The 17,314-nt window shown below is 46.5% G+C and overlaps 1 protein-coding gene across 9 annotated transcripts in view; it reads right to left on the bottom strand.

Annotated features, from left to right (window-relative positions):
* The window catches only part of LOC123028025 (tubulin-specific chaperone cofactor E-like protein), a 94,337-nt gene that overhangs the window by 60,998 nt on the left and 16,025 nt on the right, over positions 1–17,314 (bottom strand). For 6 of the 9 annotated variants that reach the window (XM_044439452.1, XM_044439453.1, XM_044439456.1 and 3 more), the window contains exons 8-9: positions 16,611–16,727; positions 4,226–10,235 (exon numbers count right to left, since the gene is read on the bottom strand). In XM_044439452.1, coding sequence (XP_044295387.1) covers positions 9,917–10,235; positions 16,611–16,727 — 436 coding nt within the window. In that variant the 3' untranslated portion in view covers positions 4,226–9,916. Of the gene's footprint in view, positions 1–1,462; positions 10,236–16,610; positions 16,728–17,314 lie in introns of those variants that run through there. The other 3 variants (XM_044439450.1, XM_044439458.1, XM_044439449.1) reach the window with 3 other exon arrangements.

Raw genomic sequence — 17,314 nt, 5'->3', positions numbered from 1 at the left:
GACAAAGTTTGTCTCTATGCCCAACACACTTGGGCAGGAAATGGGTGGTGTTTGATTTAAGAGGCTCAGAAACTTTCCTCCATGTAGTCTAGTGGAAGGCTCTGTTCCCAGGATTTTGTAAAGCTGACCCTTTATTGAAAAGGATTGTGTGGGGGTCTGATTCCAGGGCAAGGGGATGGCGTGCCACAGGACTACCATGAAATGGGTTACAATAAAAATATCTTATTCTACAAGGCTTTTAAGTCAGAGTCGACTTTAGTGCAAATATTGTGAGGATCTCCTTGACAGACATGAATGTGAATAGATGGGTAGACAAAATCCTAGCAGAGCATTACCTGGTTTAACTTTCTAAATACTGCAAAATTCAGGCGCACTTCATTGTAGCTATACTTCTATGGAGCTGATGCCTGCTGAATACTGAATTTATTGTTGTAAGCCGCCCCGAGGCTTCGGCGAATGGGGCGGCATAAAAATGGTTTTTTAATAAATAAATAAATAAATAAATAAATAAATAAATAAATAAATAAAATACTACCAGCCTTACGTCCATAAAAACATGCATAGGTGCAGGATAAGTTATGAACAACAGAAAGCAATGGAGCCAGTCCCCGATGATTAATTTAAATTGCATTGCATTCGCTTGATTTCAGCAGGACGTGGCTGGGACTGGACTTTCTTCAAGGTAGGACAATCAGCAGGGTGAGCTGTGTCTATGGATTCTACATATCCAATCTACTGCATTTGTAACATACACGACTCCCCAGATACCTCCGCTGTCTTTTTCCTGCAATATACAGCCATCAATCATATTTGCTGAAATTCCTTAACTCTATGGGTATCCTTGTCTAATCTTCACTTCCCACACGTGTGTGTGTGTGTGTGTGTGTGTGTGTGTGTGTACACACACATGTACTAACGCCTCTTCAGGTTTGTACAGATTCATTTTACTAAAACTTAGGTGTAAGACAGAAATATCTAATTATAAGATATAAAATTATAAAATATAAAAGAAGTATCTAATTATTTATAGGCACATTCTATGTAAGTTTAATGCATGCATGATAAGTGTGTCAGATAGTAGGCTGAAATTTCAACATTTATCTATATATAACCGGGAGTCGACACTGATAATAGCAAGTGCAACATGCTATTCCAAGTCCAACTAGCAAATAAATTCTGAGCTCCCATTATCCCGAACATATTTCTGCCTTACTGAAGGGATAGAAATCATTTTAGGTCCTTTTTTTGGTGGAGTCATAAATGCCAGACAAAAAGAATTAGCAAGCCAACCAGCTGTATATTCCACCAATCATCAATGAAATGCTATCATTGCAAAGCAAACTACAAAGAACTGTCCCAAAGGAAGTGCTAAAGAGAAGAGTTAAAAGAAAGCAAGCAAAGGAAAGGAAGAGAAATGCAACATCTAGGTAAATCTATCAATAAATGAAAAGTAATTACCAACCTGGTTTGTGGCAAGGAAGAGCAAAATTAAACCTGAAATTTAAAACCAAAACTTGAAGAACCCCTGGAGGAAATTATGTCAATGAAATACACATGCCAATATCTTCTTGCCAATTATATGAAAGATGTTCCTCAAAACTTCTTTTGGTCTTTCAATTGAAAAACAGAAGAGAACAGTTTTCCTTATGCAGCAGTGCTGAGCTTCAGTTGAGAAAAATAAATCCACTTTTCTTTGCTAGTGTTTACTAATAAGGTGGCTAATCAAATGCACCAAAAAAAGAAAAGGAAAAAAAGGACAGGGCTGGTAAGCTCAAGCGATCCCTTCTCTTTCTCTTTCCGAAAAGTTAAACCATCCAGGAGATTCAGAAGGGAAATGTCAGTGCAACAAGGAACTAGGTATGTGGCTGTTTTGATCAGAATCACTTTTCACTTAGGGGGGGAAAAGCCTACAAAAGGGGAAAAAAAGCAACCTTTCCTTCTTTGTGTTACTGAAAGAGGGTCTATATAGTGTTACAGAATTAGCATTAAGCGACATAGGAATTAAACAGGCTCACAAACGTGGACCTTTGCACTCACAATTTCTCTGGTTCATTTAATATTAAAATAGATGTTCAAGCAATTGGTGTAGAATTGGCCCTTACCAAATTCATATCCTGCCACTTAATCTATGGCAAAACAACAAGCAATGCAGAACACCCCCCTCCTCCCCACCCTGGCAGGGGGATGCAACTGGCAGGGCTACCTGAGAAATTCTCATGGGTTTGAGACAAGGATGTAAAAGCTGCAACCCACAGTCCAAATGTGGTCTGCTGGGCACCCCAATCTGGCCTGCAAGCCTTCCATAGGAAGGCACCAAGACAGAACGGAAGTTGCCAGCATATCAGGAGATAAAGCAGCCTCCACACCTTGTTCTGCAGTTTCTCATAGTGTGGAGATATGCAAGCATTCAGTACTGTGTATGTAGATTCAGCTGGTGTTACAGGAACAGTGCCTGGAGGGTTGAGAAGCTGGCAGCTCCCTTTGTGCTGGTTTGTCTTCCGAGCCGCATGCCCCTTCCAAGTTGTACGTACTCACTTAGTTTCTGAAAGAAACTGAGAATTTGACCTGTCAGAATGGGAGGAAACCAGGTATGCCCCACTGGAATAATTCAGTTGTATCCACAGCAAAATTCTCCAGCTGGTTAATTAACACAGGGCAAATTATATTTTTATGCCAATTGGCCTGGTGTCTCAAGTCTGTGGATTGGTATCTTGCTGCAAGTGGTTGCGTCCAAGTCCTGGTGCTCCCCAATGACCAGCCTGCCTCTTGCTCCTGAGTAGTGGCACAGTACTGTGGAGAATCCCTCTTCCAAAACTGTAGGATTGCCACCTTTCAGCAAAGAAGGGAGCTGCTATACTTTTAATGAGTGCGTCAGAAGAAAATCAACAGATAAGGTTTTTCCTGGCGGTGATTGGAAGGCATCTCTTGTTGATCTTTGGACTCTCGCACTGCAATTCAAAGCTCACATCCTCTGCCCACACAATGGGATCCTGACTCTTCGCACAGAACGTTGGCCTCTTTAGCAAGTCTGTTTTGCTGACGTTCTTTTCAGTCAGAAACGAGGCAGCAGGAAGGCTTAACGTTCTTCTCCGAAGACAACGAACCAGCAGGGACAAAGATGGACAAGCCTGTTCCAACCCAGACAAAACCTGTTCTAGAACTAGAAGCATTTCTCTCCTTGTCCAGCTGCAAAAGCTACATGATATATACATACTACCCAGCATCTGAAATCTGGAAGGAGAAAGGGTTAGCTTGAAGCTCTGAAAGCATCTTTAACAGCAAAGTAAAACCAAAACATAACACGGACAGCAAACCTGTTTTCCATATGAATTTAAAACAAGAACATTTTGTAGTATGCAAATATACCTGCTGCAGGATAATCCTTCCCAACTCACACTGATGGTTTCCAGTATGTAAGAGAGGGAATACTTCTGTGAATATCCTGTTTTTAAATGCATGTTTCACTCTGTCAGAAGTTTCTGAACTACATTCTTCCTCGAGCTGGAGGCTGCTTCAAGCGTTTGAGAAATGAATTGCACAGAGAAATATTCTGTCAGGTGCACCCGTTCTCTGTGCTGGGGAGCAGTATATGCCCTCTATTTCAAGGAACAGAACATGGATAAAAAATCGGGAATGCCTCCATTTCAGATATTTTCAACAACCTGGGTGAATTGGACTATTTGTTATACCTACAAACAAAACAGCCACAAACTTTAGCTATGAGGCAGAAGCGTTTGAATAGACAAAAGCAAAGCATCCCTCAAACCAGACACATTTTTCATCCACCCAGAGCAAGGGTATGGTTAGGACTTGGCCCTGGTCTGTCCCCTCCACCCAGCTCTTGGAGCCTTGGCTCTCCATTGCCACCAATGGACGTTTCCCTTCTCTTAGTTCAATTTTTTCTATTTGTTTGCAGAGTGCAAAATACTTGAAGACTCTGATGTTTGGATGACAAAATGGTTGCTTGGCGATGGCTCCTACGGCATTTAAATAAATTTATGGGCATGATTTGTGCCTTATGGATTTGGTTCCCAAATCTTTTACATTCTGAGCAACACCTGATCCAAAACATGTGGTTAAATTAAGATAAATACAATCCCGCTACCGCACTGACCATGGCACCTACAGCGATACAAGTAGTTAAAATGTCTAGCTAGAGCCATTCTATGGCTTGTGGCAGAGACAGAGCTAAGGAAAAGAAGCATTCGAACAAAACAGGCCCACGTTTTTTCAAAATCTAAAGTTTATTGAAATGATCCAGCTAATTGCCCTAAGCAACTTCTTGAACACTGCAATACAAGCAAATGATTCTTAGCCCGGAGAGATTAAGCCCTCCTCCCCTGCATTACAGTAGTCAGGAATCAATGTAGAACAAGGTGGATTTGAAGCACAGATATATTTAGGTTTTTTTAAAAAACAAAAATGCAAAGAAAAAAAATAGACCTTCATGTTTAAAGAGGAAAATATTCCTGTTGCAAAAGGGTCGATTCATCATTATCTTTGGGGATCCTCTGACAGGCATGCAGACAAAAGCTCAATCAAATGGTTGAATATTCTAAGGCAAGTGAGGACAAGCTTAAAGGATCTGCTTTGCTTTTTTGTTCTCATTAGAACCCCCAAAGCCACAAACTGGTGCTTGGTGCAAGAAACACACACTTAGAATTAATGAATTCTGAGCTCAGGAATTTGCTCTGAATTCCAGAACCATATTGAGCTCCCCAGCTTTCCACACAAAAACCTACCCCCTTGTCTCCACATGCTTTATTTCAAGTACAATTTAGGATAGAGGGTGGAGACTGTTCCATAATTACTCTCGAGAACCAGGAACCCTTGCTGAGATTTCTCAGTAGGTCCAGATCTACCTTCTGTTCACCCCTTTTCTAAGGCAACCACTCTCAAGCTTTGCATAGTGAGCCTATCTAGGTTGCTGGAGGGGGAAGGCCTTAGCAACAGCATACCTGCTTTGCACGGAGAAGATGCAAAGATGCAAAGAAGTAGATGCCACCAGTGTCAAAAACGCAAGGCTAGAGGAAACAAAGGCTTGACTCAGGCTAAGGCAGATCCTATGTGCTTTTCTTCCTAAGCCTGACCTAGCCTTCTCAAAGGTAGCCATCCATTTTGTCCTGCCAGTAACTGAAACAAAAATAAGACCTCTCCTGCTGCTAGAAGTCTAATGAATGCTCATCATATTCCTACTCTATATTAGGAAATATCTACTATACTGCACAGTTTGGTGCTTTTAGTCAGTTATGAAAAATCCACCAACAAAGTGGTTTCCTACTTGGTATTTCTGGATATTATGAGATGCTGCAGCAACTACCTCCTCCAGAATATATTACAGTAATACTTTTAGCTCTTCATCCTGACAATGTTAAGTTAAAGGAGAGGAAAACTGATTCCAGCCCACCAGCAAACAAATGTGTGCAGCAACCACTTTAATTCATGCATAAATAACATCAACTGGCAACTTTCTCAGAAACTGGGCCCCCTTTCAAGCCTCCAAGCCACACGCTCCAAGTCCATGACCAAGAATGGCTTTGGAAGCAGGATGATGACTTGGACTATCCTGGCTCCATGTTTTTGGTGGCTCCTAGGCATGACATCCTGAGAGGGGGTGTGCGTATGTGTGCCCATCCTGCCCAGGTCTGCTGCTGCTCCTCACCTACCAGGGAGAGCGTGCCAACAGGCCAGTGCATCAGCAAGCAACGTGTCGACCATTTCTGTCCACTAACTCGCTTCTTTTGTGCCAGAGAAGGGTGAGCAAGCAGGCAGCTGGTAATGGATTGGGTGGTAGTAGAGAATCAAAATCCTTTGCCCAGTTTAACGATAGAAACCAAATTAGATGCAGGCTAAACTATTTGCATAATTTATTCAGAATGCTAAATTTGGGTCTGGCATGCACAGAATCTGGTTTCCCTCAGTACTGCAAACCAACAGCTCTCCTTAAGCCATTCATAACTACAGGCACAAGGAGCCACAACAGGTCAGTAACCGTCTGCTATAGCTTGGGACACAGAAAGAAGCTCCCCAAATTTTGAAGCCTGTGCAGCCACATTCTACACCTTCAGTAAAGTGTTGCAGGTAAGTACACAACTATCTGAAGCAAATTCTCTGAGTTGGCCTGTCTCTGAATAGGAATACCTTTTTTATCAACCTTAAGTCATACAATGCCACCTGGGTTAAGCTGTGAACAGTAAAGGTAACTTCTGCTGACTGAAACCATTCCACCTTTACAGCATGGAGCTTTTTGCGGGCACCAAACACTGCTGAGGACTAGAAGCCTGCTTGCCTCAGAAAAGGAAGCTGCTGACTTTGAGGAAGGGCAGGGGGGATAACAATTATGCATCAACTGCCATCTTGGAAGCAAGGTTCAGAGTGCAGCCACCAAACAAACCACCACCTCTGTGTGTTTAGCTAGGCGATTGGACCCAAGTCAGCGCATGTTACCCGGTCTGGCGGTCAAGATGACTTGCATTTTATGGCCAAAGGAGCATTGTCCAAAGGCGCCCTCCCAAGTTCTGTTTCAAGCAACACCAGGCCTGGGCAAGCCCTTTTCATCTTCCCAGCCTCTCTCCTGTGGTCTCGTGGCTGCCTGTGGTGCTTTTGCAGTTCAGGAAAGATGAAACTCTAGGCATGTGTTCTTTAACCGCCGTTGACCAGAATCAGCTTCTGCTACAGAATTAGAACCAGAAACAATCTACTGTAACATCAGTGGCACATCACACAGTTGCAGCCAGACCTCCAGGAAGAAGTAGAACTTCTCTTGGTGCATATTTAGGGGAAAAGGGGCAAGGAGGCAAGTTTGGTCAATGCCATGTGCAAGATCTGAAGTTAGAAAACAGGGTTGCTAGTTGGTGCAGTTTTGCAGAGCGGGGTGCTTTACTAGCCGTAGCGTGTTGCTTCCTTGCTTATGTTACTTCTGCCTTGCAATTGCCTAACAAGTTAAACAACAAATCTTTAACAATATCCCTGCATCTCCTGATCCTGACAGGAGTTGCCTAGAGCTGTGCAGAACCTGCACAAAGGGAGAAAGCATGCACAACATGATACTGAGGTTGGAGTCTGGTTTCCCGAGGAAGGTTCCAGCTCTTACAGATGGAAAGAGGACTTGGAAGCGTGTGGTTAATGGAAGGGCAGAGAGTTGGCTGAGTAAAGCATCCAGTGACTAAGGTCAGGGTCAGGCCCTGCCTAACTGCCTCCCTTGCCTTTCCACCGCGACTAGAAGAATACTGCAAACATATGTAAAACTTTGCCTTGCATAAACGATGCAAGCTGCAGATTTCCAATTTTTAAAAATTCATATGTAGAGATTTTACAGGCTTAGGTTTGCTACCCACAATGTTCTGGATCTGACAGCGGCCCTCCTGCTTAAGAACACACACACAGGCCTCAGAAGGACTCTTGTCAAAGACTTTTAACGCGAAGAGAAATTCCTTCTGAGATGCTGATGCTTGCAGAGTGAACACAGCCAGCCAGCAGTTCAAATATCTTATTAAAAGTCTGTTACCACTGCTTAAATGCTAGAGAGGGGAGAAAGGTGAGACGTACCACTCTGCCGTTCCTTTGCACGCAAATCAGTCTTCTGGCCATGGATTCAGCACAGATGTGCTTTATACAGTAGTTCCGCAGAGGACAGAATAGTCTGATATTACACAACCTTATCTTTCAATAAAACTTTGCTTTATAATAAAATATCTTATTAACACGACCATTTTCCCATTATGCTTCAATATATATACACACACACCATCACACAGAAAATGCATTGGTGTGGAGCTCCACTGCGGGGTAGCAAAAAACATTTCACTACCCAACTAGACTGGTGAGGACATGAGCCACCATGGCTTTTAGAACCCAGAGCCGTTGCAGCAGAACACCCTGGAATGACGCCACATCTCTCACTGGAGTCAGTGAAATGAAGGGACCAGGCCACTGTGCTCCGTACACAATGCCTGGACTGAGCCCACTTTTAAAGGTACCTAGAGGAAAGCAGCAATTCAAATCTGGGGGAGACCTCACTTGATACTGCCTTGAATGGTATGTGCTCTCTCCCTCACTCTCCTTAGTGTACAGGTAGGACTTCTCCGGGGAATAAAAAAGCTGATTTTCCATACTACAGATGTTAGGAAGTAAGAGAAGGAAAGTGCACGAATTCACTCCATATATCCATCCCCATGAGGAAACTAAGGCATCACGGGAAAGGAGCCTCACATGTCGGGGCAGAAAAGGTACATGCCGGGGTCAAAAGTTTATAGGTAACTAGAGCCTGCTGGGGAGGGCACCCCCCACAACTCCTATTTTAAATGTACATGTGAAAACAACAGTTCTCCAGTTTTTAAGTGTTCAAACTGACTGTGGGGCAGAGATGGGCACTGCTAAGCCAAAACCCTGCCTGATGGATAAAGTAAACTTAAAGGGAGAGACAGTGAGTGGATTTCTCAAAAGCAAAAATGGAGTTCAGTTGCATAAAGTGACTCAGGAGGTGAGGCGGAAGGAGCAAAGAGTCTGGAAGAACCATGGGCAGCAATTTATACCCATAGTAGGTTCCAAAACACCTGGTAACTGAAACACATCCTCCCTCCCCAATTAATATTAGGGTATAAAAGAGAACCTCTCCCCCCATGCTATGGTTCCCTGACACTCATTGTTCCTGATGCACCTTTGGTGAGGAAGAAGACAAGCCTTCTGCAGCTAGGTCAGCCTTCTCCGGTCGTTCTATTGCCTCCCTGTGTTGGTTTAAAAGTGTGAGCGAGCATTTTTAGCAGCTGGGACTCTGGTTTCCACTGGGGTGCAGCAGCTGGTGGAGCAGGGCAAACCCGGTTTCCAGTTGGCCGGGAAGTCTGCCAGGGTGATCCTGAGCCACTCAGCCAGCCATATCTTGTGCGATTGTCAGGAGAAAATACAGGGGGCAGGGATGGGAACAAGTATGCCACTCTTTGCTCCTTTGGAGAAGGCAACCCTAAAAATATAACATGCACTATTAAATTAGAAAAAGACCCCAGACACAGAATATGAGGGCGCCAGAATCCTTCAGCACACAGCCTAGATGACCAGGGTCACGGGAGCCATTTGCAACTTGATCGCTGTTTCAGTCACCTTTGGAACCGTCGTAAAATAGTTTTTCTTGGCTGCCGACGGAATGGCCTGCGATTTGAAGTGCTACCTTTCGAACACCAGAGCTTCCTGCACTGAGCTGGCTCCTATGCTGCCCAGGAGAGCCTGGAAGCCAGAAAGGTTACCGACCTGATCACAACTGAGCAGGGGTCCCTGCAAGCTCTGCTCTGAGAGCTGCAAAGTGCGGGTGTGCGTGCGTGCGTGCGGCCGCCTGTGCCTCCGTGGGAATCGCTATCTCCTTTGGTTTACTGCTAATCTGGAAGGGCGCTGGATATGCGCAGCAGGGAAAAGCACAGCTTATGGAACATTTTCCTTCCAAATTAGCCCCAGGCAACAAAGCGACGGGCCACCCAGGTGAAAGGAGAGCGGCAGAGCAGCCATTTGTAATTGGAGTCCCACTGCTGAGTGAACAAAAGCCACACAGAAGCTTTGACACGTACCTCATGTATGGTCTGAAGGCTGAATTCCCTGGCTGAGCGACTGTATTAGCAACGCCCCAAGCTTTGAAGAAAGCCTTTCATGCTAATATACCAGAGCAGTGGGAAGAAACCAAAGGGGGGAAAAATGCACACAGACACCTGAAGTCCGTCACACCTCCTGTTAAAACCAACCATCCTAACAACCTGCGCTGGATCGTGGTGCTCATCTCACGGATCTGGGCCTGCTAACCTGGGCTGGAGAAGTTACCTGGTATGCTTATAAAACCAAACTTCGACTGACGAACCAAAATGAAATTCCCCTGCAGAAAGCTCTTCGGCGGTGTGCCTGGGGCACGGCCGCACGCCCCTTGAAGCTAGAGCGGCTACTTGGCTTTGGAGTCCACATAGATTTTATCTCCATCCCGAATGCCGTAAGAGTGCAGTGCCCGTGAGTTGTACTTCATCTCCTCAGGACCGAAGGGAGCTTCGTGGTCCATGTAGGTGACCAGCATGCTGCTGGTGGGCAACTGGACCAATGTTTTCAATTGTTTCTTCAGTTCCGCTACTGTCTGATCCAGGCGGATCGTCATCTCCTCCACCTGGTCTTTGAAGTGGACTTCGACTTTCGCACTGCTCTGGGGCCGTAAATCTACCACTGCCAACTTCTCCAGCTTCCCGTATTTTGTTACTAGCTCATGATACCTAGGAAAAGCGAGGAAAGAGGGGAAAAAGAGGCACAAAGGTGATGACTGAGGGCATCTTATGGAATTGCTCGGTGATGTATACCCTGCTTTTTGCACCAAGGTGCTTCGATGCAGCTAGCAATATAAAATGGAGAGCAATCGTGGGATGCGTAGGCCTTTGTTTTGTCTAAACTTGCATGGGATTGTGCTGCAATTTATCATTATTTATTATTAAACTTTTATTCCATATTTATTAGCCCAAGGGCCCTCTAAGCAGATTATGGTAGAATAAAGCGACACAAATACACATGACTTTTGAGACATAAAATCCAAGTAACCAGTGAACAAATCAGCAGAGCAACAATATAAGCGGAAGAGAAAACACCACTGTGCCATCTTAAGAAATCGGAAATGCCCTCTGCTGTGCTTATTTCCAGAAGGTCAGAACTAAACAGGTGGACCAGATCCCTTTGAAGGAAGGTTCAGTCTCAGTACCAATGCAGAAAGGCCCTGTCTTGTGTGATCAGGGCCTTTATCGCTTGAACAGGAAAACCACCCTGCTAAGAACCCTGGATAGGACCCAAGAAGGCCTTAAAAATAGCTAATCAGTCCATATAGCAGAAAGAACTTTATGCATCCTGGATAGACACCCACAAAAACCAGAATGGGACCCCAAACCAGCTGGAAACCAGGTGATTTACTACTGCTAAATCCGCTTCCATGATTTTAGAGGGCACATGGTATCTTGGGCTGGGTGAAATATTAATAAGAGTCATCTCTGGACAGTCACATCTAAATTACTAAATTTCCAAGTGAGTCTAGAGTCCAGGCTGTGCATCTTTAGCAAGGCTGCCACAGAAATTCCAAGTTCTCACCGTTGTGATAGACTGCCACTACAGGTCTGTAAATAAGCTACCTCGAAAAGTTATCTGCCAACACAAGTACCCCTCTGCCTCCGCCCCATAACCCCACTGGTGGCCATCGCATGGACATCTCACTGGCAACATTAAGCAGAGTGAAATGGCTCTCGGTGGTCGGGGGGCTTTGCTGCAATAGGCTGCAGGCGTTGAGCAAACCTAAGAATGCAACAATCCTGGGGACTCTTCTGCCTTAGCTGAGAAGGTAGGACCTGCTTCTCTTCTGCTCTCTCCAGACTGAACGCCTAACATTTTACCAGCCACCCATGGCATTACTTTGGCCCACTGATCCAGATGGCAGCCGGAAGAGGAAGCCCTAAATTTCATTTTACATCACAGGTTCTGGCGAAGTGTTCATTAATGGAAGATGCAGCAGAACCGGAGGAGAGCGCGAGGAAGGAGCGAGGAGCAGTGCCACAAAGCTGCTCGGCAACTTTCTCCATCCTCCAAGAGATGCCTCATTGTACTGCATCCCTTGGGCAGAGATTCCTGCCCTCATTCCCCCCACCCACCCAAGCTCCCTTCAGGTATCTCTCTGACTGGGAATGAGGAGGCAGAGTCTCTTCTGCCGGGCTGGGAAAGTGGCAAAAAGTCAGCCCAAAGGACAAGGTAATTGAAAAGACAAAAGCGAAGAACGGCTGAGAGGAGGTAGCATTTCAAGAGTCTCTAGGCGATGCCTAGGACTGAATGCTTCTTTTGTTTCCTGTCTGACTCAGGGCGCAAACGTGATCGCTCCCGTCAGGGGGGAGATGGAGCCTGGCAACGGGGGGGGGGGGGGGGCCCCCCCCCCCCGGGACTCATGTTAAATGGAGGAATGATCGCTCAACAGCGGGGCCTCTGTCTGCCCGGAGCGTGGGGGAACCGGCGCAATGCGCTACGGTTTCCCCCGCATCTTGGACAAAATGGTCCCCCCTTGATGGGGGCCAAGTGCTCAGAGCAGGCCACTGCCCCACTCTTGAGACGGACATGGAGATAACACTCGGCCTGGTGTGGGAAAGTCTTCCTCAGGAACGGGGAAGAGCATGTTCTTAGAAGCAAAGCCATCGGCGACAGCAGGTGGACCGGCAGCGAGAAAGTGGGCTGGCAAGGGGCTGCATGGAGCGCCGTGTCGGCCTCTCCAGTCACTGGCATCGAGGAAAACCTTCACAGCCGTAGCTGTAACTCTCCCAGCATGGCTCTGGAAAGGTGTTTGGGAATGGCCAACTCTGCCGTGGTCCGAGGAGGAGCGGCAAGGGAGAAACAGGTGGTTGCAAGCTGCTTTGGAAGACCTTTTGGCAGATACAGGTGGCATACAATTGTACATAAATATATAAAATACAATAATAAATGCGCAGCTCATTCAAGCATACTAAAAAGGTGCTTCCCCCTCAACAGACAGAAGTCCTGTTACTGTTCTGGTCCTGTCCCTCCGCCACTGCCCACAAACCTCATGCAGCAAAACAGGAAGTTCTGCAGAATTTTAACAAGAAGGGGCTAAGAAAAAAACAAAGTGGCAGAATCGGTCTCTTAGGTCTGCAACAACTTTTGCCTTCAGCTGCACTCCAACCTCCAGGAGTGGCCCTTTTTTCGAGCTGGCCTGTATCTGCAACTCAGAAAGATGGCAATTCCCTGGAAAATGGCTTTCTTCGGTGCTTAATTTAGTCCTTGTGTGTCAGTACATGTCTGTACACCACATAATTCGGCCCTGCATTTTACAGGCACCTTAGGCCTTTCAAAAAAGAACAGAGTTTCTAGCCCTCATAGCCACAGCAGATGTGCTGAACACATTTTGCTTTACTTTTACCAACATCTCTACCGTAACTTTCTATAGGAAAAGAGATAAGATGACCAACATATGCAAATTAAGGCCATACTACCTAAATCATCCCACTAGAATATCAAGGACACCAAGACCACAGGAAAGTTCGGCAAAGATACTGTTCCTCATGACTTACTACCAGAAAGAAACGGAGCTGGTGGGGAACAGGGGAGAAGCTGCCCATGTGGAACAGGCTGCCCACGGCCCCGGATATGCAACCTGAATCTCAGCCACCACAGACTGCCCCTCACTCACAGCCCAGTCCAAGGGTAGCTCTGAAACGGCACACCGGCTCTGCAGAGCGGAAACGGCCAGCGTTCGATGGCTGCACACATCTTTCAGAAACCTCACACACATGAGAGCGCTTGGACAAAGGCGCCATTGAGCAGAGAAAGGTGGAAAGGGGATGCAGGTTTTTTTTTAAAGGCCATGAAGGGAGGGGAGGCCAAATGCATGCCCCCCCTCCCATTCTGTTACACCGCCTGAGTGCCAAGGCAGAAACAAGCTGCTGGAATGCAAACAGGGGAACGAAAGAACCGGCAGGCAAAAATGAAACGCCGTATGGGGATCAGATGGGGCAATGCCGGCAGGAACATGTGTCGCAGGACCAGGGAAGCCAGAACCCCGTTACACTTACCAAAGGGGCATTCATGTGCCCAGTGCACAAGCATTGGCACACTACACCCCCACAAAACGTTCCACAAGGGGCAGTGCGGAGCTTGCAGAGAAGCTGAGAGAGAACCTTTGAAGAGGAATGTTCCCCTTAACGCAAGTTACAGAGTAGGGAAAGCGCCTCCAAATCCTTCGCTCAAAAGATTTTTCTCTAGGAGGGCTGAACTCACCCACAGGTCTGCTGATTTGCATATATTGACCACCTGTGTGGTTTCTCTGCCCTTCTGGCCTGTTCTTGGCTCTTCTATGATCTCACAGGATTGCCCCCCTCCTCCTTAGAAATGTTGCTCTGAGGGGTGGCATCCATAAGGGTCCTGGGTCACTAGTCCCAGAACGTGGCTATTCTCACCCTGCAGTGGGTCGGTTGCAAAGTCATGCCCAACTCTTTGCGACCCCAAGGACATTTCTCTAGGCCTTCCTGTCCTCCATCATCCCTCAGAGTCCATCCAAGCCCACACCCACCACCCCAGTCACTCCATCTAGCCACCTCAGCCTCTGCCATCCCCTTCTGCTTTTGCCGTCAATCCTTCCCAGCATCAGGCTCTTCTCCAGGGAGCCCTTCCTTCTCATTTGGTGGCCAAAGTATTTGAGTTTCATCTTCACTATCTGGCCTTCTAAAGAGCAGTCAGGGTTGATCTCCTCTAGGACCGACCGGTTTGATCACCTTGCGGTCCAAGGGACTCTCAGGAGTCTTCTCCATCAACACAGTTCAAAAGCATCAATTCTTCAGCGCTCAGCCTTCCTTACGGTCCATCTCACAGCCATACATTACAACCGGGAAAACCATAGCCTTGACTATACACACTTTTGTTGGCAGGGTGATGTCTCTGCTTTTTAGTATGCTGTCTAGACTTGCCATAGCTTTCCTCCCAAGGACCAAGCGTCTTTTAATTTCTTGGCTGCAGTCCCCGTCTGCGGTTATCTTGGAGCCCAAGAAAATAAGATCTGTCTCTACCTCCATTTCTTCCCCATCTGTTTTCCAGGACGTAATAGCACCAGATGCCATGATCTCAGTTTTCTTAATGTTGAGTTTCAAGCCAACTTTTGGGCTCCACTCTTTCACCCTCATCAGGAGTGCAATGAATGCCCTCCAGATGGCCTTGCGCTCCTTATTCTGCTCCTGGCCACCTCCTCGAATCCCATCATTTTTCGTAGTATTGGGCCAGCTTGGATGCCATGCGCCACTTGACCATAAAGCTGCCACAACGCATCTCTCAAGACCGTTCTTGTCCCAGGGCATAACCAAGTGGAAGTTGGTGGGTGGCTAAGCTGGCCTCGCCCAACCTGGTCCCCTCCATACTAGTTGGGGATTTTGGGAACTGCAGTCCAACACATCTGGAGGACACCATGCTGGGCAAGGCTGGGCTAAGCATTCTCAGCAGTGAACTGGATACCTGCTGAGCATTTATTCTGTTCTGACGATACGAGGAAAAACGGCATGCAGACTGGACCATCTGAATTCATTTGGCCCTGAAGCTGGAGGCTTTAAAAATGAGAGAGAGGGAAGAGGTTAAGTTTTTAGCCTCCTACACATCTTATCCAGCACCAGATGGAAGAGGATTAACCACTTTTCACTGGCACCACACAGAAGGATTAGGACCCATTTCCAGTGGAAGCTGGACTTCTCAACAGAGGACTTAGCTTAGTGATCTGGGAAGAGCAAGCGCCAGCCATCGCGGCGTTCTGAGGGCTGCCAAGTCTCTCTTCCCCACAGCACATGACACAGGAATAACTCATCCGTTATGTCTGCCAGTCACTGACCAGGCCTGGGAGCAACTCTCATTTCTGGGTCTTCAGAAAAGCACAGCTTATCAGTACCATGCACTTTCAGCAACCTGAAGATTCCAGGGCTGAATGTGAAAACCCCGCTGTTCCTAAGGGGTTTCTCTGGCCACTACTCCCCAAGAAAATCCCCTCAGACTCCCCTCAGTGAGGGAGCGACCCACTCCACACGCTCCTCCTGAGTTCCGACTCCAGCACCAGGTAGCCATGCAGTAGTGACTGCTAGAGGTTCGCAGGGTCAATCCGACAGGCTGTGCCATGGGAGAGTGGAGGGGGAATAGAGATGTGCCATCAGCTGCGAAGACCATGAAGGATCCCTTCTTCTGGGCACCAAGATGCAGAAAAATTAGAAAGGGCCCAGAAGAGGGCAACAAAAGCGATCCTGGGTTTGGAAATGCTGCCTTATGAGGAGAAGCGGAGAGAACTGGGCATGTTCAGTCTTGAGAAGAGAAGACTGAGGGGGGACATGATATCCCTCTGTAAGCACCTCAAAGGCTGTCACAAAGAGGAAGGTCAAGATCTCTTCTTGCTGATACCAGAGTGTAGGACATGGAAAAATCAGCTCAAGTTGCAACAACCCAGGTTCAGGCTAAATATCAGGACGTTTCCTCACTGTCCAAGCAATACAACAAATGGAACCAGATGCCTAAAGAATTCAAGGCAAAACTGGACAGCCACCTGAGTGGGATGGTGTGACTTGGCATCCTGCAACAGCAGGGGGTTGGGCTTGATGGCCTTCTTGGCCCCTTCCAACTCTGCTCTTCTCTGATTCTGTAAGTGCCCCCTCCTGCAGTGACTCCTGAAAGCCACCCTGAGGGAAATGAGCTGCAAGCCAAAAAACTGCCTTTCTCCCTTCCCCTTCCCTTGTCCCTCTGCATCATGTCCTTTTAGATCATAAGCCTGCAGGCAAGGGCCTTTTCTTTCACTGATTCTGTGGAGGCACCCCAGGAACCTGTTTGACTGAGGACAATGACAAAATACTCTAATTAAGTAATTTATTTATACTGTTTAATGAAAAGCAGCATTTTTACCCATGTTACAATTGCCAGTTGTTAACTGTCACTGTCTGGACTTTTTCTATTCCAGTTCCCTCTGCATTCAACCACTGTCCCTACATGCATGGAATCCTGTCCCTGAGGTTCACACGTCACACGCCCGACAATGAGAAACTATGACACCCTGGTCACGCTCTCCAGCTCAACATTTTGGGGTCAAAAGATTTTACCTGAAAGGAGCCTCCTCTTGAGGAAAGTCCATATAATAGCGAATGAAAAACCTCTCCGAGTCCTCCCGCTCTCCATCCATAATGACACTCCCATTCAGCTTAGTGACAGAGGGTAACCTGAGAGATACAGAAGAAGGGGGAGCATTACTTTTTGTCCTTGTTAAGAAGGTAAAGCTAAAATGAATCCCCCAAGCGCAGCAGTCATCAGCGAAAAATGCTGAGAAGTGTGCTCTCGGGAGATTTCCCCTCCAGAATCAGGCACCCAAAAAATGTAGCTCTCAAAGGAATGAGGCTTCGTACATTTCCCTTGCAGAAAGCATTTGATTTAAGATCACACGCTACAATTTGAATATAAATATATCTGATAATTCTCCAAGCGCTTTCCTTCTCATTGGCTTTCAGGAGCGCTTCATAAAATATTGGTAGGCTAAAAAGAGTGTCTAAAGATTTGTTCAGCAAGAACCTTGCAAAATACGGCTTCCCATCATGCAGAGCAAGAACAGAAAGCTAGTTAGCTCTCTGGCAGAGGGAGGACAAGATGATCTGCATGTACAAACATTTCAGTTGCTTTGGATAGAGGCCTGCTCATCAGACTTGTATAAATGCAAAAAATAAAAAGGTACTAGAATTGCAGAATATTCGGCAAGTAAAACATTTGTTCTGGAGTGGGAGCTGAGCCACTTTGTGCCATACACCACTTCACC

Source organism: Varanus komodoensis, unplaced genomic scaffold, assembly GCF_004798865.1.
Source record: "Varanus komodoensis strain SLA01 unplaced genomic scaffold, ASM479886v1 scaffold35, whole genome shotgun sequence".
Classification (NCBI taxonomy): domain Eukaryota; kingdom Metazoa; phylum Chordata; class Lepidosauria; order Squamata; family Varanidae; genus Varanus; species Varanus komodoensis.
Note: the sequence above shows the minus strand (reverse complement) of the source record. Positions and strands in the feature narration are given on the sequence as shown.